The sequence below is a fragment of the Cervus canadensis genome, chromosome 27, assembly GCF_019320065.1.
Source record: "Cervus canadensis isolate Bull #8, Minnesota chromosome 27, ASM1932006v1, whole genome shotgun sequence".
Lineage (NCBI taxonomy): Eukaryota > Metazoa > Chordata > Mammalia > Artiodactyla > Cervidae > Cervus > Cervus canadensis.
In genome coordinates this window covers 1,361,459-1,381,265 of record NC_057412.1, presented here as the reverse complement: position 1 = coordinate 1,381,265, position 19,807 = coordinate 1,361,459, and the positions used below count along the sequence as shown (strand labels likewise).

Genomic DNA, 19,807 nt, shown 5'->3' with positions numbered 1-19,807 from the left:
TGGAGAGAGAGGGGACTCCTCCTGACTCCTCCCCAGGGAGGGGGAGGCAGGCAGAATGGTCCCTAAAGAGATCCAGAGCCTGACCTCCTGAGCCTGTGACCATGTTGCCTTATGTGGCAAAAGGGAATTGGCGGACGTGATTAAATGAGGGGTCCTGAGCTGGGGAGATTTTCCTGTATTATTGGGCTCAGTGGGCCCAGTGCAAGAACAGGGATCCTTGGAAGCTGGAAGAGGAAGTCAGAACCAAAGAGATGGCAGCACAAGATAGGCTCAGCCCAGGATTGCTGGAGCAAGAGGCCAGGAGCCAAAGAATGTGAGCAGCTTCTCAGCCAGGAAAAAGGCAGGAACCATTTCTCCCCTGGCTTCCAGAAGGAAGGTAGCCTGCCGACACCTTGACCTTAGCCCGTGAGACCTGTTGTCTGACCTGTAGGAACAGTTAAGAGCATAAATCCGGGTTAAGACACTACATTGGCCTTCCCTGCTGGTCCTATGGTTGAGATTCTGCCTGCCTATGCAGGGGACGTGGGTTCAGTCCCTGCTCTAGGAAGGTCCCACGTGCCGTGGAGCACCTAACCCACACGCTGCAGCTACTGAGCCCTGGCACCCTAGAGCCTGTGCCCTGCGACCAAAGAAGACACCACAGCGAGAAGCCCGTGCACCACAGCTGGAGAGTAGCCCCCTCTTGCCACAACTTGAGAAAAGCCCGTGCAGAGCAGGAAAGACCCAGCACAGCCGAAAGTAAATTAATAGATAAACAGATAAAATGTAAGGCACTATGTTTGTGGTCATTTATTTCAGCATCAGTAGGAAACTGACATAGACAGGGCAATGGGGGGGCTTTCCTGGTAGCTCAGCTGGTAAAGAATCTGCCTGCAATGCAGGAGACCCCGGTTTGATTCCTGGGTCGGGAAGATCCCCTGGAGAAGGGATAGGCTACCCACTCCAGTATTCTTGGGCTTCCCTTGTGGCTCAGCTGGTAAAGAATCCTCCTGCAGTGTGGGAGACCTGGGTTCAATCCCTGGGTTGGGAAGATCCCCTGGAGAAGGGAAAGGCTAACTACTCCAGGATTCTGGCCTAGAGAATTCCATGGACTGGATAGTCTGTTGGGTCACAAGGAGTCAGACATGACTGAGAAACTTTCACTTCACTTCAACATAGACAGGAGAGAAGGTCTCTGAGATGCTTTGATGGGTGCCCAGCCCTAACCAAGCCCTCACCCGCTGAGACCCTGCACAGCGCCTCCTGGAAGCAGGACTTCATTTCCTGAGCTCACTTTGGGATCCACTGGTCCATAGCAGCCCTGGTGAGCAGGTGGGCCAGTCTAGAAGAGCAGCCTCCCGCCACGCTGTGCCTTTGGGCCGGCTTCCATCAGGCCTGGCATGAGTTGGCTGGAGTGTCAAGGTAGCTGGTTGAATTAAGATCTGGGAGGAAGGTCAGCCCCAGGCTTAGCTGTGAAAGTGGTGGGCATTCTGTGAGTGAACAAGTGGCCACAGACTCCAGGCCACAACTTCTTTCTGCAGAAGTACGGCAAGCCAGGCTTTCTGCTGCTCTGGGCATCCTTCTTTAAGACTGGATGCATTTACCCAACATGAGTGGTTTGGATTTCCTGCTTGGAACTCTGGAACAGCCTGTTTTTCAGACTTTCCGGCTCTGGGTGTTTCTCAGTCCTTTAGTCTCAGAGAAAGTCATCATCACCGTGTTTCCTCACGAGAGAAAAGTCTTCGTTGGTGGCATCTAGGCCCGTCCTGTAAATCACAGGTCATCCCAAGGAGGGGGGACTCTACTATTGGCAGTGGTTCCCTGCAGAATGTGTTCTTCTGTCATTTGTGGTTCTCAAACATCGCAACGTGCTTGCGAATTAGCTGGGAAGCTTGTTGAAAATGCAGTCCCTGGTCTGGGGTGGGGCATGGGAACCTGTATTTTAGCCTCAGTGGTTATGACATTGGGGGAGTCTTTGAGAAACACATGAAGCCCAGAAAACAAGTCCTCACCCTCTCAGGTGTCTTTGGGATTTGCACACCTGGTTTGGGATGTGTGTGTGTGTGTACACATTTGTGGAGGTTTCCCAAATATTCCTTATATCAAAGTCAGGGTCTCATGCTTGTCCAGTAGCCATCAAGTTAATCTTCCCCAGAACCTTCTCCAGTGTACTATGGTTTATTCCCTATTCCTGAAGAAGAAACTGAGGTCCAAGCTCTTATGTCACCCCCACTTACTACAGGCAGTCTCACCGCTGTGACTGGGTTCAATTCCCGGTCAGGGAAGCCTTTCTCCTTCCTCTCCCCCTGCCACCTACCAACTCCCCTGCGGGACCATACCAGCCTCTACTTCCCTGTAGCTCAGATGGTAAAGAATCTGCTTGCAGTGCTGGAGACCCGGGTTCAATCCTTGGGTTGGAAAGATCCTCTGGAGAAGGGCATGGCAACCCACTCCAGTATTCCTGCCTGGAGAATCCCATGGATGGAGGAGCCTGGAGGGCTACAGTCCCCGGGGTCACGAAGAGTTGGACACAACTGAGCGACTAACACTACTACTAAAGATAGACAGGCGTTCTCGTTCAGCCTCACCCAGGACCTGCTCATATGGACCTGGAACCTGCAGGTGGAGAGGCAGCCCCAAGCCCCTTTTTCCCACAGACTGTGCCAACTGTGCCGTCTTTTGTTGTTCAGTCGCTCAGCCGTGTCCGACTCTCTGCGACCCCATGGACTGCAGCATGCCAGACTTGCCTGTCCTTTACTGTCCCCCAGAGTTTGCTCAAACTCATGTCCATCAGGTCAGTGATGCCATCCAACCATCTCATCCTCTGTCGTCCCCTTTTCCTCCTGCCTTCGGTCTTTCCCAGCATCATGGTCTTTTCCAATGAGTCGCCTCTTTGCATCAGGTGGCCAAAGTATTGGCTCTTCAGCTTCAGCATCAGTCCTTCCAATGAATATTCAGAGGTGATTTCCTTTAGGATTGACTGGTTGGATCTCCTTGCAGCCCAAGGGACCCTCAAGAGTCTTCTTTAACACCACAGTTCAAAAGCATCAATTATGGGATTAACAAATAGTTAAACCAAGATGAGAGAGTTGAGGGAACCCTTCATGCAATCTCCAGGGAAGAGAGCAAAGGGAACCCCCATGTGCCATTTCTGGGGTGAAGGGCTGTCTTTAGTCAAAGGCTAAAGGCGTAGGGGACATGCGGGGAGAATGGGTAATATCAAGACCCCAGCCATATGAATGACATATTTTTGTAATCGACTTTTCTCCCCTTGACCCTCCCTGTCTCTCCCTCGTCTCCCCCTTCTCTTACTCTCGGTCCCTTTCAAGACTCCCTGGCCCCGCTGCCTGCTCCTCGAAACCTGAAGGTTCACCTGTACAACGCCCAGCAGGCGCTGAGCTGGGAGCCGGTGTACCTGGACGGCGACCCGAGGCCCGTGGTCTACCAGGTGCAGTATAAATAGTAAGCGATGTTTCCGTTGGCCTTCTTCCTGGGAGCTGGGAGCGGGGTTGTTACGGAACCCGAGGCCAGCTGCCTGTTCTTGCTCCTTGGCAGGACTGTAAGCAAAGTCATCAGAAGCAGGTAGTCCTCTTGGACTTTTTATTTTTTGGCCGCACCCTGTGCAGCATGTGAGATCTTAGTTCCCTGCCCAGGGATCAAACCCACACCCTCTGCATTGGAAGCCCAGAATCTTAACCACTGGATCACCAGGGAAGTCCCTCTCTTGTACTTCTCAAATCTCCAAGGATGGAGATTTCACAACTTCCCCTCCAACCCCTCTGCTCATCCACAGGCTGAAAGGACATTGACCCTCGGAGCTCAGCTGTCTAACCGCAGGGCAGCTTAGTTGTGTGGAAGTTGATTCATCAGTTTAAGGTGGAGATTGTATGAAAGGGCCTCCAGTCTGGAAAGGGCTTCCTGTCTGGAAAGGGCCAGAGGCATCTTTTGGTCTTCATCGTCTTCAGGCTTCAAAATCTGGTTTATTTAGTGTTCTGGGCCAAATTTGGCCTAATAAGAAAGCTATTCATTTAATGAACAATTAATTCCCAGTTTCTAAGCTGGTGTTCCATTTTGCATTTTATTCTGGCCCCTCATTCTGTCTCTCACCTCTTGTTCAAGCCTTCCTACAGTGGGCTATCACTTGATTTACGTATAGACCCACAGAGGAAGGAGAAAGGCAAAATCCAAGTCCTTGTTTACCTTGGTAGATGCATTAAGTGAAGACCAAGTTAAAATTATTGTGAGACTCCCTTTGTGGTCAAGTGTTTAGGACTCCATGCTTCTAATATTTGGGGCAGAGATTTGATCCCTGGTCAGGGAACCGAGATCCACATGCCCTGAGGTGCAGTCAAAACAAACAAACAAATTGTTGGCTAAGTCATTTTTAGATTACTAAATAAATAACAGTTTTAAGAGAGGGAATGCCTAGTGCTGGTGAGAATGTGGCTGGTGGACACATGCTGAGTCAGACTCAGTTATGAGCACAGCCCTCTTGAAAAGTCAATTCTACTCTTCATTTAGAATCGTGGGAATGTCCATACTACTTTTTTATCCTAGGCAGACAATACCACCTCCTATATCAGAAAAAAAGAAACCAAACAAACATATTCATAAAGATGTACATTGAAGTGTCTATTCATGTCCATTGGCTAGAAGTTGGCAAACTGTGTCAAGTTAACTTGTGAATGATCCCTTAGGCGACCACTGAAAAGGGTAATTATGTATCATATGACAGCTGGTGCAACTGTATCCAATTTGGAATGAATCTATGGTCAGAACAGGTAGGGAATGTGGAAAAATTACAAGTGGTTAACTTGTTAGAGGAGGAGGTTTCCAGATGACTTCTTTTTCATCTTTAACTGTTCAGTGTAACAATATTTGCTTAAAAAAATGATGGCCTTCCCAGGTGTCACTAGTGGTAAACAATCTGCCTACCAGAACAGGGGAGGCAAGATACCCTGGGTTGAGAAGATCCCTGGAGTAGAAAATGGCACCTAGCTCCAATATTCTTGCTGGAAAATTCCATGGCCAGAGGAGCCTGGCAGGCTACTGTCCATGGGACCACAAAGGTTCGGACATGACTGAACACGTTATAAAAATGAATTCTGAACTGAGATTTGAGGCCTATCTCTGGATTGCATTTATCTACTTCTATATTTCTATTTTTTTTTAAGAGAGATTTTTAAGGTGGTTTTAGTATTCTAAAATCTTTATTAAATTTGTTGTAATATTGCTTCTGTTTTACATTTTAGTTTTTTGGGCTCAAGGCATTGGTGATCTTAGCTCGCAGACTGGGGATTGAACCAACCTCCCCTGCATTGGAAGGCAAAGTCTCAACCACTGAACCACCAGAGAAATCCCTATCTACTTCTTAAGAGATTGTAAATCTCAAACATGCTGCTGCTGCTGCTAAGTCACTTCAGTCATGTCCGACTCTGTGCAACCCCATAGACGGCAGCCCACCAGGCTCCCCCATCCCTGGGATTCTCCAGGCAAGAACACTGGAGTGGGTTGCCATTTCCTTCTCCAATGCATGAAAGTGAAAAGAGAAAGTGAAGTCGCTCAGTAGTGTCCGACTCTTAGCGACCCCATGGACTGCAGCCTACCAGGCTCCTCCGTCCATGGGATTTTCCAGGCAAGAGTACTGGAGTGGGGTGCCATTGCCTTCTCCTTTCAAACATGATCATCTGTGATAAACAGACCCGTCCATGAGGACCAGCTACATCATTTTGTGCCCAGTACCAAATGAAAACATGGGGCTCCTGGTTCAAAAACTTTGGGGAATTCAGGATGGCAGCCACAGAGCTTCAAGTCAGGAGCCCTCTTAGGAGTACAGCTTCCTGCCTCTGCACAGGTCACATGCCTAAAGCTGGCCCTGCTCAACCTTCAGTAAACAGTCTCCTACAGCGCGGCCCGAAGACTTCAGTGAGAGGAAGTCCCAACTGATTTACTGACTAGTGTTCGTTAGCCTTGACTGAGGAAGTACATTTATGAGTTGACAGAGTGCCTCTAGACACTAGAAGGATTTGTTAAAGCCTTTGACAGTCTCACATCACAGACTAACCTGTTCCACTCTGTTTTCTATTGGGAAAGTGTTCTGTAAGATATTTTTTCAGGTTAGAGGTTGGTTTTGATAAAGGAAACTGCCGGGGTCCAGCCCCAGCAGGATCCAGAGGAACCCTCAGGATGAACGGCGTCGGCGAGAGAGGGAGAGAGACCAGACCGGGATGTGCAGCAGAGTCTGGCAGTGTTTTATTTTTCACCATAGCCTTTATACCCTAAGTTGGTACATTTCTAAGGGGCAGATAAGCACACAGACTTAGTTTAACATTATATCAGCTTGTCCTTCACGAAACCAGGTGTGCTCTGTATGTTTTTTGTTTATTAGAGTCTTTTCCCTTAGATTTTTTGTACATTATCTTCTGGCCTTGAGCTTAGCAGAAAACAGAAAAGTGGCAGTCTCATGATACAGCAGGTTGTAACATAGTAGAAATACAATCCTGTTAACATAAAAGTCAGTCTTTTTGCAGAAATTCTCAGCTAAATTTATCTAAAAAGTTTAACACACAAAGACTCTGCGGCTCTGGTGAGGCAGCCCCTGTTTAGTACTCCTGGTTAAAATTAACAATTATCTTATTGTTTTTACACTAGGGCTAAACTCTTATTTTTCTAAATCTTTAACTGTTGGGGTCCTTTAATGGACCAGAACCTTGTGGTACGGAGTTGACGATAAGAAAGTAAAAGAGAGAAAGAGAGAGAGAGAAAAAAAGACCTGGGGACCTAAGCTCTGATGGAGCAAAGGTGCTTTAATGATTCTTCTATGAGTATATATAGGCTGTGGTACAAGAAACTTCTTTCGGGAATGATAGAGATCAGAAAACCAAACGTGCAGCAACCGTTACCAAGGGAACAAGGGGTAATGTTAGTCACAAGGTCAGGACACAATCCATATCTCAAGAAAGGGGAACAAGACTAAGCAGTTTTGTCCTAAAGGAATGTTTACTAAAGGAGACCCAAGCCTGCCTCACACAATGACCTCAGTCCCTGGGAGCAGCGTGCTGTTCCTCTTGAAGAGGGACAAAGGACTCATGAGAGACAGCACGTAGGAATCCTCCCGTCAAACATTCCCTGACATTTAACTCTATTAACAATAGTTTCCACTGCACAACCTCAGCACATTAACAGCAATCAAACGTTGATCCAATAACCACTTTTAAAACAATATTTTTTGTGTTCTCTAATAGGGCTTCCTCACCCCCCCGAAGGGCTCTGTGCCTATGAGGGCCTTTTTTATGGTTAATCTCTATGTATAATATCTTTTGGCCTTCAGGCCTGTTGACAATTTATGGCTTGCACCTGGTGCAACTTTAAGCAACTTCAGTAGCCGACCCTGTCTTTTTTGTGGTTAATCTATTTTCTTTCTATTAGGTGTCATCTCCATGGGAACTAGATAGGATTACATTTTTACAGAACAGAAATGCAAAGGATTGCAAAAACAGCAGATATGACACAAAACAGGCTCTTAGTCTAAAAGTTAATTACCTGCAAGAAGTCACCAGCTAATCTCTATCTAAAGTATTTTCTATTAGGCACATTTGTGGCTATTTTATTTGTGGAGCCTTTCTCACCCCGCAGAGGGACCTATGCTTAATAGTTTCTTTTGTCAGCGTACTGTGCTTAGGATGTTTAGAACAATCATGAGCATTTTTTTGCAATGGGAGCACGTATTTGTCAAACAAGCCAGAATGCCAGCAAAAGGGTTTGAATTGAAGCATTTCCTTCATCCCTGGCCCCTTCCTAGGGTACCAGCGTCCAGGAGATTTCTTAATTAGGGTTTTAAGTTGGTCTTTAATCAGTGAAAGAGGAGCAGGGGAGCTCTCGGCAGGCAACACAAGAATCTGCAGCAGGGCAAACAAGAACAGCAGCAGGAAAGGGGGGAGGATACAGGCTGGGGTAGAGCCCGGGGCCAACCTGGAGGGTCCCTTGTGTCCTGAACGGCCTTGCGTATCAGGTCTTCTCCTCATGACCTCGTCATGGGTGGGATCTCGCACAACGGCTCCCGGCAGGAAACAGAGTTGAATGTGAATGTCCCTCTTTAGGGCTCCAGTGGTAAAGAACCGGCCCGCCAATGCAGGAAACATAAGAGATTTGGCTTTGATCCCTGGGTCAGGAAGATCCCCTAGAGGAGGAAATGGTAACCCACTCCAGTATTCTTTTCTGGAGAATCCCATGGACAGAGGAGCCTGGTGGGCTGCAGTCCATGGGGTCACAAAGAGTCAGACATGACTGAGCTACTTAGCATGCGCACACACACACACACATCATCCCTGTTGGGAAAAGCTGAGGGGTCATGAAAACTCAAACAGAGGCTAATTTTCTTGTTTTCTTTTCAAATTACAGACTTGGTTGTGGAAGAGGGCCTTTGATTTTTTTTTTGCTGGTCTGTTTTTAGATACTTTCACACGATTAGGACCTTTTAGTTACAGGAAGTAATTTAATTCTGAGGCTCGTGGAACTTTAAACTTTTCATTCTGTTTCTCTCCAGGAAACATTGCTATAACTTTAAATGAACATGCCTCTGTTTTTTGACAGTCATGCCAGCAAAGCCAAAATTACATAGAACACATTGTGGGAAAATTTTAAGTTTAAATCCAAGGTGGCAGATCCTCTGGCCTAGAGTCTGTGTTTGGCCCACAATGGTTTTTTGTTGTTTTATTGTTGTGTTTTTTTTTTTTTTCCCTAATTAGTGTTAACATTTACAGATCTGGAGATTTCACTTGAAAAAAAACACAACTGAATTTCTGTTTTTTCTTAAAAACAGAGGCAGGCAGAGAGCCGGGCCCTTTCTAGGTCACACCCCACCTGGTCTCTTGGCCACGCCAGGGCCTGCCCACCCCAGTCTTCCCAACCCTTTTTTTCTTAACTCCCTTTTTCCTAATTTTAATAGCAAAGCACCTTCTTTATAGAACATCTGGAAAACCCAGAAAAGTAAAAAGTACAAAATTAAAGCAACCTGGGGGCCAAGACAAATCACTATTCTCATTTTAGTGTATTTCTCTCTAGACATTTTTTCTAAATACATGGACTTGTTTGCAAATATGCCAGCAATCTGCGTGAGACTGAAACAAGACTGGAGTCACGCGTCTGGGTCCTGCTTCCTTGTTTTTTTTCCCCCTTTTAACTTAATGCAGTTAAGCTTGTGAACATTTTTTTCATACAGTTATTTCAGTGTGAACATTTTTATTCTGTTTTGTTATATGATGTATCACTCATGATTTTTTTTTTAACTTCTCCCCACTCATGAGTGGTGTAGTTGACAGTTTGTGACCATTAAAAGTAATGTCCTCAAACTGAAATCATCGATGATTGTTTTCATCCCTTTCTGGAAGAGGAGTTGCTGGGTTCACAGGGGACAGACTTACTTAATCATTTCTGGATATGATGTAACAGAAGGTGAGCAGGGCAATCATTGGTTGCTCAGGTGTTTAATAAATATTTTTAGATGGTGCTTAGTAGGTACCCCTACCTTTTCATTTGAAAAGACCCTGATGCTGGGAAAGATTGAAGGCAGGAGGAGAAGGGGACGACAGAGGATGAGATGGTTGGATGGCATCACCGACTCAATGGACATGAGTTTGAGTAAGCTCCAGGAGTTGCTGATGGACAGGGAAGCCTGGTGTGCTGCAGTCCATGGGGTTGCAAAGAGTCAGACACGACTGAGCAACTGAACTGAACTGAGTAGAAACCCCAGGCCCTGGTCCAGGCATTTTCCTCTTGTCCACCAGATCAACCTTCAAGACAACCCTAAGAATCAGATGCTATAGCGCATCCCCATCTTGTAGATAAGGAGACTGAGGAACAGAGAAGTGAAGTAACTGGGTTTGAACCTGGGTAATCTGGCTCTAGAGTTCATGTGTTTAATCACGAGGCTGTGCTCCCCCTCATGATTGACGTTGCTTTCAAAATTAGACAAATTCGGGGACAGAGGCTGTCCATATGAACACATTGCCAGGAGCCAGGACCGCTTGCTGGGTAATGCTCAGACTGGCTGATTCGTCATAGGCTTGGGCAAGAGACTGGGGCTCCAGGCCTGGGTGGTGTCATGCCATGAGGCTGTGTTCATTGCATTATCCATTTAATATGGATAATTTGTGGGGCCCACAGCAATTTATTTTTACCCTTTGGAAATAGATGGGGAGCCAAACAGTGTCAGCTGTCATTTAAATTTGGATAGTTGGTGCTGTTTTAAACCCCCTTCTTAAGAAACGCTTTTAAAAAGTAGTTCTGAATATACAGAAATGCAACAGATTTCTTTGCATTAATTTTGTAATCTGCAATTTTACCAAGTTCATTGATGAGCTCTAATAGTTTTCTGGTAGCATTTTTAGGATTTTCTGTGTGTGATATCATGTCATCTGCAAACAGCGACAGTTTAACCTCTTTTCCAATTTGGATTCCTTTTATTTCTTTTTCTTCTCTGATTGCTGTAGCTAGGACTTCCACAACTGTGTTTAAAAAGTGGCGAGAGTGGACATCCTTGTCTTGCCCCTGATCTTAGAGGAAATGCTTTCAGCTTTTCACCACTGAATGTGATGTTAGCTGTAGGTTTGTCATAAATGGCCTTTATTGTGTTGCCATATGTTCCCTCTATGCCCACTTTCTGGAGAGTTTTTTTTTTATCATAAATGGGTGTTAAGTTTTGTCAAAAGCTTTTTCTGCATCTATTGAGATGATGGTATGGTTTTTGTTCCTCAGTTTGTTGTTGTTGTTTTTTTTTTTTTTCATTTTGTTTCAATTGTTTATTAACGGAGCAGATTACAAAAATAATCCTGGTAGATACCTTAGTTCATCCCTCTAATAAGCCTGTTGTTCTGGTCTTCTTCAGTTTGTTGATGTGGCATATCACACTGATTAATTTGCGGATATTGGAAAAAATCCTCGCATCCCTAGGATAAATCCAAAAGGGACAAGTTTGGAGGAGAGGGGAAGAGGTTGAACATGGTAGGTCAGTTCCCTGGCTAATCCCAGAGGGGACCTTTTGCCCTAGTTCAACAACTGGAATTGGCAGGGAGAAGGTGAGAGTACCTTCAGGTATCTGTGTAACTTTAAAAAAAAACCACTCACCCGCTTCTGTAGCACATCCCCCAGTCTGAGAGGGGGTGCTGTGGTTTGTGATCCCCTTCCCAGTTAGGTCCCAGGACTCCAGGGTATGGTGGTGTGTGAGCCTGGTGGGCGTCTTCCATGGAAGCCTTGGGCACACGTATTGATATCGCTTTCATCAGGTTACCTGCCACTTCAGCAGGAGCTGAGTCTCCAGACTGGGTCAGAGAGACCCTTAGAAGCCCACGTGGTGGGGAGACCCAGGGCTGTGACCCCAGCCTCACCTCTTCTGTCTCCCCGGCCCTGCTTTCCAGGCCAGAGTTGCTGTCCAGGGCAGAACCTGTGTCTCGGGGGGACATTGCCTGCTGCCCCCACTGAGGCTTCTGGAGTCCCCTCTCTGCCTTTCTCAAGTCTGTCACCCGAGGACAGAGCTCAGGGTCGGGGATTGTTACCAGAACCCCGTGTGGACACGTGGCATCGGAATTCAGGGGGTGCATTCTCACTTACAAGCACGCATGGCCTCACAGGCAGCGAGGCTTCCTTGTTTATTCCTCTCTGGTTGTACTGGGTCTTCGCTGTTGTGCAGGCTTTCTCCAGCTGCAGCAATTGGCGGGCTGCTCCTCGTTGCATCGCATGGGCTTCTCATTGTGCTCGCTTATCTTGTCGGAGACCACGGGCTGTAGGCTTGCAGACTTCAGTAGTCGCAGCACGTGGGCTCTGTAGTTGAGGCTAGCGGGCTCCAGAGCTCAGTAGCCTATGGCACACACAGGCTTAGTTGCTCTGCAGCACGCAGAATCTCCCCAGACCAGGGATCGAACCCTTGTCCCCTGCATTGGCAGGCAGATTCCTATCCACTGTACCACCAGGGAAGTCCATGACTCTTTTTAAACGGGCAGCTACGGGATGAAAACAAAGCTCTACACCAGCGGGAAGCTGGGGTGTGACTGCGTGAACACAGTACCATTCCTAAGACACAGGCTGCAGAGGCTGAGTTTGAAGCATTAATATTGGTTGTGGAACGAAATGGGAGAAAATATTTGCAAACCATTTACCTAATAAGGGACTTGTATCCAGAATATATCCTATTAAAAAAACTCTTACAACTCAGTAATCAAAAGGCAAATAACCAAATTAAAGTAGAGACACAAGATTTGAGTAGACAGTTTTCCAGCAGATATGCAAATAGCCAGTAAGTACATGAAAAGATACCCAACATCATTAGTCACCAGAGAAAATACAGACACTTGAGTGGCTTCAATAAAAAAGTCATAATAACAAGCCTTGGTGAGGATATGGAGAAATTGGAACCCTCACACACCGTGGCCGGGAACATGAGATGATGGAGCTGCTTTGCAAAGCAGTTAAAAAGAGAGTAACCGTGTTTCTGGGTTTACACCCCAGAGAACTGGAAACATAATTTCACACAGAAATCTATACGTGAATATTCTTAGCATTATTCACAGTAGCCAAAAAGTGAACAAGCCAAAAGACAAATAGCCAAAAGACAGCTCACATGTCCGTCAGCACATGAACGGATAAACTAAGTGGAATGTGCACACAGTGCGACGTTAATTTGGCCGTAAGAGGGGATGAAGTACTGATACATGCTCTAACAGGTATCACACATGAAAACATACTAAGTAAAACAGGCTAAGCGAAAGGCACTAATCACAAAAGACCATATAGTTTGTGATCCCATTTCTATGAAATGTCCAGAACGGGCAAATCCTTAGAGATAGGAAATAGATTGGTGGTAGCCTGGGGCTTAGGGGTTGGGGGAAATCGAGAGTGATGCTCTAAGCATGGGGTTGTTTAGGGGATGATGAAAATATTCTAAAATGGGTGTGGTGAGGGTTGCACCACCCTGCGTGTATACGGAAAACCATTGAACTGTCCCCTTAAGTGAGTGTAGTGTGTGGTATGTGAGGAATATCTCAATGAAAAAATCGTTTTAAAAACTCAACCCTGGGGGTACTGTGATATGTGATCAAAGAGAGATTTCTACTAAGTGAAATCCTTTTTTCCATTTGCAGCAGCACCAGTAGTAACTGGTATGACGTCAACAAAGAAGATAGCAAGGTGGATTGTACAAACCTCACCAGGACAGAGTGTGACTTCACTGCAAACAGCCTCTCGGAGGGATTCCCATGGCGTTTCAACATCTCTTTACGTGTTCGAGCTAAGCTGGGGGGCCTTGTTTCTGCCTGGGCAACAGCACCTTGGTTTGAACACTATCGGAATGGTAAGGGGACTTGGGTACAAATTCCTTTAACGTTTGCACTTTGCTCTTTGCTAAGTGGTACTGACTCCATACCCCTAAGTCCTGCCTCTCAGCCTAAATAACCAGCACCCAGATGGGTGTGATGGTCAAACCAGAGTACTGTCCACAGAGGCTGGGGCTAGGGGAGGGTGATTTGCTACACTAGGGAGTCGCCAAACCACAGCCTGCAGGTCAAATCCGGCCATCGACCTGTTTTTGTAAATAAAGTTTTATCAGAACTGTGGTGTATGTGTATATGCATACATAATTGAATATTACTCAGCCATAAAAAAGATTGGAATAATGCCATTTGCAGCAATGTGGGTAGACCTAGAGATTATCATACTAAATGAAGTAAGCCAGACAGCAAAAGATAGATATTATATGATATTACTTACATGGGGAATTTAAATCTATAATGCAAATGAACCTACTTATAAAACAGAAACAGATCCACAGACATCGAAAACAAATTTAAGGTTACCAAAGTAGAAAAGGGGGAGAGATAAATTAGGATTGTGGGATTAACAGATACATACTACTATGTATAAAATAGATAAACAGCAAGGACCTGCTCTGTAGCACAGGGGACTTAAAATAACCTATAATGGAAAAGAATCTGAAAAAGAATATATATACGGGCTTCCCAGGTGGTGCTAGTGGTAAAGAACCCACCTGATACTGCAGGAGATGTAAGAGACACAGGTTCGATCCGTGAGTTGGGAAGATCCCCTGGAGGAGGGCATGGAAACCCACTCCAGTATTCTCACTTGGAGAATCCCATGGACAGAGGAGCCTGGCGGACTGCGGTCCATAGGGTCACACAGAGTTGGATCTAACACAGTATTGTAAGCCAACTATTCGCCAATTTTAAAACTTCTATCGGAACAGTTTCCCCATCTATTCATGTATTGCCTATTGCTGCTTCCATGCTGCAACAGGCCAGCTGAGCAGTTTCGCTGGGGGCTGTCTGACCTGTCAGAGCCTAAATTCGCCCTGGCGCTTGACTGAGAAACTTGGCCAACCTCTCTGCTGAGTGGGATACTATTAATAGTATATTGGCTTCACTGGTCACCGTCCCCTGGCACAGCTTCTTCTCTGCTCAGGAAAGATCTTAGTTCAGCGTTGACTGGTACCTGTGGCATAGCAGAAAATATCCGTGGAATGATTGAATGAACAGTGCTCCCGGATATTGGAAGGGGGCATCAGAGCCATCAAACACTAGTTCATATATTTGTTCCTTTTGTTGTTGTTCAGTCACTAAGTCGTGTCCGACTCTCTGCAACCCCATAAGCCACAACCCACCAGGCTTCCCTGTCCTTCACCATCTCCTGGAGCTTGCTCAAACTCATCTCTATTGAGTCCATGATGCCGTCCAACCACCTCATCCTCTGTTGTCCCCTTCTCCTGCTGCCCTCAATCTTTCCAGCATCGGGGTCTTTTCCAAGAGCATCAGGTTTAGTGATTCATTTTTTACATGGTCAGCTATGATTCTCCTGCGTCTACATAGACGCAAAGTATGGAACTCCTTGGGATCTTTACTCAAGCTCAACAGAAGTATAAGACAGTTGAGGAAATATGATCACTGTCTAGATATTTGATGACTTACTAAGCAATTGTTCACATACTGTAGGTGTTATAATGGTGTTTTGTTTATTTTTTTCAAGGGAAGGGTCTGGTCTTTTCAAGATACATACCTTATAGATGCATAGATGTAATGTCTGAGATTTGTTCCAAACCATCCGGAGAGTGGGAGGGTCAAGGTGGTCCTCACAAGGTGAAGGAGAAACAAAACTGGCCGGGCCTCAACAGTTGATGTAAACTTGGGTGACGAGTACGTGACCTTTGGCTCCAGTCTTCTCTACTTGCTGTGTGTTTGAAATTTCCTGTAATAAGAAGCTAAGGGGAAAAAAAAAAATCAGTGGTTTTTGCTAGCGGTTTGAGGATGGGACGAGAAGGCAGTGTGTCCCTGCCAGCTGGTCATCTACTGTGGACCAGTCCTTTGTGCTTGAATGGAGCACCGCCAGACCTCTGAGCTGTGAAGCCTCACCTCAGTGGGATTGGTAGGGAACACAGTGATGGTGGCGACAGAAGCAGGACCTGTCGTGATGTCACAGTCCCCTGCCAGCCAGCTGCTGCCCTTTGTCTTCCCGGCTGGAGTCGGGTGGCTCTGTCATTGGTTACGTTACTGGCAGAGTGTCACTTTGAGCCAGTCGTGTTGGCAGAGCCCACTGCTGCTTTTGGCACTTGTGGTCGAGTCATGATGGGTAAACAGCGAGACGATGCTTTTCTGAAGGCTCAAGGGGAGAGGAGTTGGGACGCTGGCTGAAGGGGGCAGGCTTTAGCATCACGTAATCCTGGGTTCAAACGTCAACGCTGCCCCCTAACTGGCTGTTAACTCTAGGCAAGTGGTATCCCTCTGGGCTTCAGTTGCCCCCTCTAAAAAATGGGGATGGCCTTCCACGGTTGTTACATGCAGATCCGTGTGGACACACATGTAAAATTCGTGTTGCCAGCTTTAGAGCGATCGCTCAGGCTGTGGAGGCCGCTGTCGGTAGTGACCGCACAGATCTATCAGGTGCTTCTGAGCCCGGAGAGGAGGCAGACTGTCTGCCCTGGAGAGACAGACTCATCACGTTGGTATCAGATTCCTGGGTGCTGACCTTTCAGTTGTGAAGGGATGTAGTCATCCGGGCACGCACACCCACTCCCTTGGGTGAGTCACAGAAAATGCTCATCAAGGGGGGGCCTGGCCCTGCACACAGACAGGCTGACCGGTGCTCTGGCGACTTCGCTGTCTAAAGGGCAGCTTGAAGATGTGCGTGCCAGCGTCCGTGAGCGGGTGTGATGAGAGCTTTTTCTGTTCCTCCTGGCCAGTCTGCTAAGAACGCTGGGGCCTGAGACCGGCCCCACCCAACAGTGTACCTGTCTGGACTTACTTCCTCCACCAGAACAAAGGCGGAGAGAGGGCAGGAGCGCAGGCCCTGCGGGGACCAGTCACTTTTACCTGGAGAGAAAGGTGACCAGACTGCATGCCTAACCCTCCCCAACCCGGGAGAGCCCAGGGGGGCGTGGAAGCGAGAGAGAAAGCCAGCCCCCCTCCGGTGAACAGGTGATATGATCATCTGCGTGCGTGTGTCAAACATACAGAAACAGGCCCCTAAGAACCTGAGCACATGACCTGTTCTTTGATCTGAATTCCTCTGGTTAATTATACAGTTTAGATGCTTGCTTAATAAATGCTATAGTCTTTCTTCTCTAGTGTACCAGAATCACAGTACTTGGCTCTCCGGTGATGTGTATTCCAGTACACGGAAAGTCTTAACAAATAGATTTATGACAGTGTTGCTATTGTTTACTCACTGAGTCCTCAATCCCCTGAACGGTAGCCTGCCAGGCTCCTCTGTCCTTGGGTTTTTCCAGGCTGGAGTGGGTTGCCACTTCCTTCTCCAGGGGATCTTCCTGACCGCACGGATTGAACCCACATCTCCTGCAAGCCTCCTGCATTGCAGGCAGGCTCTTTACCCCGGAGTCACTAGGGAAGCCTTATGATAGCAGTTTTTCTCAGTTACTATGTTTAAGTGTCCTGTTGGAAAAAGCTAAAAGAGAAATGTATTTAAAGTTTATAAACACCAGTTTTATTTATATAGAAAATATGTAACAAAAAGAAAAGATATATAGAAGATAAGAGCTAACAAAATATTTTCCCTCTCTTCATGAAAATTTGACCTTTGGTTAACTTTCCAGCTCTCTGGAAACCTGATAAAACTGGCATATAAAACACGTTATTAGCATAGCATATGGCAGAAAGACCTCTGGTAAAGAATCCACCTGCCGATGCAGGAGACGCAAGAGACACAGGTTCATTCCCTGGTTGGGAAGATCCCCTGGAGGAGGAAATAGCAACCCACTGCAGTAGTCTTGCCTGGAGAATCCCATGGACCAGGGAGCCTGGTGGGCTACAGTCCTGCAGTCCATGGGGTCGCAAAGAGTCGGACATGGCTGAGGCAGCTCGGCACTGCACAGTATGTATATACACGTATCTGTACACACGTGTACCTACATAGATTGATGGATCTCGTTTGTAATTCTATTTCAGCTACCATCGGGCCTCCAGAAAACATCCGGGTGACCCCAGAAGAAGGTTCCCTTATCATCAGGCTTTCTGCTCCCTTCGATGTCCCTGCCTCCGAGGCCTTTTTTGTGTATCATGTCTACTACTGGGAGAAGGCAGGAGGCAAACAGGCAAGAGTATGTTCTTGTTTTTGATGTTCTTTTCTTTGGAATTTCTGAGTAGCAAACGAAAGGCCAAGGAGGGGATTTCCCTGGCAGTCCAGTGCTTGAGACTCTGAGCTCCCATTGCAGTTGGTGCGTTCAACCCATGGTCAAGGAACTAAGATCCCACAGCTGCTCTGCTCAGCCAAAAGGAAAATAAAATGGCCAAGGACACCAGGGTATCCCAGTGCGCCCTTAGAGGCCAAGACCCATCTGCAGGGCCCTCTCTGCCTCGTATCACACAGTCCCCGCGGTCTGGGTCTGGATTCTGGGTCTGGATTCAGCCGCTGCCCAGGGAGTCTTTGCCACACTCCAGCGTTTGGGGAGGTCCCGTGGGCCTATTTCTACAGCAAGGAATTTTTACTTCCTCAGTCTGCAAGGTTAAGCTATGTGACATCTCTGAGCTGAATGGTTTTCAAAGAAGGTGATGCGAATAGGTGAGAAGTCTCAGTGAAGGCGAGAAGAGGGCGTGTTCCAAGGAAAGGGCCAGTAGGTTGGAGAAGGCTGGGCACGTTGGGGAACTGCAGATGCCCGGATCCATCAGAAATGCGGGCCTGGGACTCCCCTGGTGGTCCAGTGGTTATGAATCCACCTTCCAATGCAGGGGACACGGGGTCAATCCCTGGTCAGGGAGCTAAGATTCCCACATGCCGTGTGGCAACCTAGCCCGTGTGCCACAGCAAAGACCCAGCACAGCCAAAATAAAACTAAATTAAATAATTTAAATTAAAAAAGAAATGGGGCCATGTGAGGGGCTCGGGCAGGGTAAGGTTGAGAAAGGAGGGGTCAGAGCAAAGGGGCCTGGTCAGCCCTGAGTGTAGCACAAGAAAAAACTGATAGCCTTTAGTCATCTCCAGTGTCTGATCATCCAAGCTACATTTCCCCCTATTTTTTGGCCGCGCTGTGTGACAAGAGGAGGGGTGAGGGTGGGGTTTAGTTTCCCAGCCAGGATCGAACCTGTGCCCCCTGCCGTGGAAGCCCAGAGTCATAACCACTAGACTGCCAGGGAAGTCCCTTCAAGCTACATTTAATGATGTTTCACTATGTATGTGAACTTCCTGATTTCCTAAGTTCAACATTACTCTAATTTTTATAAGAACTTTAAGAACTGTATGTTTATCTGGAGCTTTCTTCGTGTCTGGCCCCAGGCCGGGCACTTTGGATGCGTCATTTCGTTTCGCCTTTCCACCCACCAGTCTCACAAGCGGGGAAGCGAGCGTGAGCACTGCCCAGGGTGAGCGGCGGCGCCCGGCCCCGGGCCCATGCCCGCTCTGCTGTTTCTCTCCCAGCCGCTGATGTTTGCACTCGCTCTGTTTTCTTGTGAAAGTGAAAGTCACTCAGTCACGTCCGACTCTTTGTGACCCCATGGGCCATACAGTCCATGGAATTCTCCAGACCAGGATCCTGGAATGGGTAGCCTTTCCCTTCTCCAGGGGATCTTCCCAACCCAGGGGTTGAACCCAGGTCTCTTGCATTGCAGGCAGATTCCTTACCAGCTGAACCACCAGGGAAGCCCCTGTTTCTTTATGGTGAGTGTAAAAACACCGAGGAAGGCAAAACTCACTGAAGGGCAGACTCTCAGCAAATAGGGAAGAAAGAAATAATCATTTCCCAAAATCTGAGTTCAAAGGTCTGGTCAAATAGAACAGAGGAGGCCTGGAAGAATCCAGGAGGGATTCCCCTTCCAACCAGAGCATCTATGCTTTGGACTTCCGTGAGCAAGAGAGTCTTCGGCTAAAGTGACTTTGAAAGCCACTGGTACGGTCTCTATACCAGCTGTGAGTCCGTGTGTCAGTGGTCCCCAAGTCCAACCCCTAGATTTGCTCCAAGGATCCTCGGGGACTCAGCGTCCAGTTGTACTTAAGGCTGTGACTTATTACAGAGAAAAGACGCAGAACAGAGTCAGCAAAGGGAAGAGTCACAGGGGGCAGAGTCTGAGAGAGTCCAGGCAGAAACTTCCAGGAGTCTTCCCCTCGTCACACAGGCTCCACTCAATTCCCCCGACAACATGCGTGACCAAGTATGTGAAATCACATCTCCTGGAGAAGCTCCTGAGAGGCGCAGTGCCCAGGGCTCGTCCTGGGGGCTGGTCACACAGGCACCCTCGACCCACCAGACACCAGAGCTCCTGACTCCCAGAAGGAGAGCAGGTGTTCAGCATCAGAAGCATCATTTATACATTAAAACAGCCTT

At 47.3% G+C, this 19,807-nt stretch overlaps 1 protein-coding gene across 2 annotated transcripts in view; it reads left to right on the top strand.

Annotated features, from left to right (window-relative positions):
- The window catches only part of IFNGR2 (interferon gamma receptor 2), a 36,066-nt gene that overhangs the window by 7,524 nt on the left and 8,735 nt on the right, over positions 1–19,807 (top strand). Inside the window, exons 2-4 of one of the 2 annotated variants that reach the window (XM_043448846.1) lie at positions 3,309–3,441; positions 13,113–13,321; positions 17,439–17,590. In XM_043448846.1, coding sequence (XP_043304781.1) covers positions 3,309–3,441; positions 13,113–13,321; positions 17,439–17,590 — 494 coding nt within the window. The remainder of the gene's footprint in view (positions 1–3,308; positions 3,442–13,112; positions 13,322–17,438; positions 17,591–19,807) is intronic. The other variant, XM_043448845.1, reaches the window with a different exon arrangement.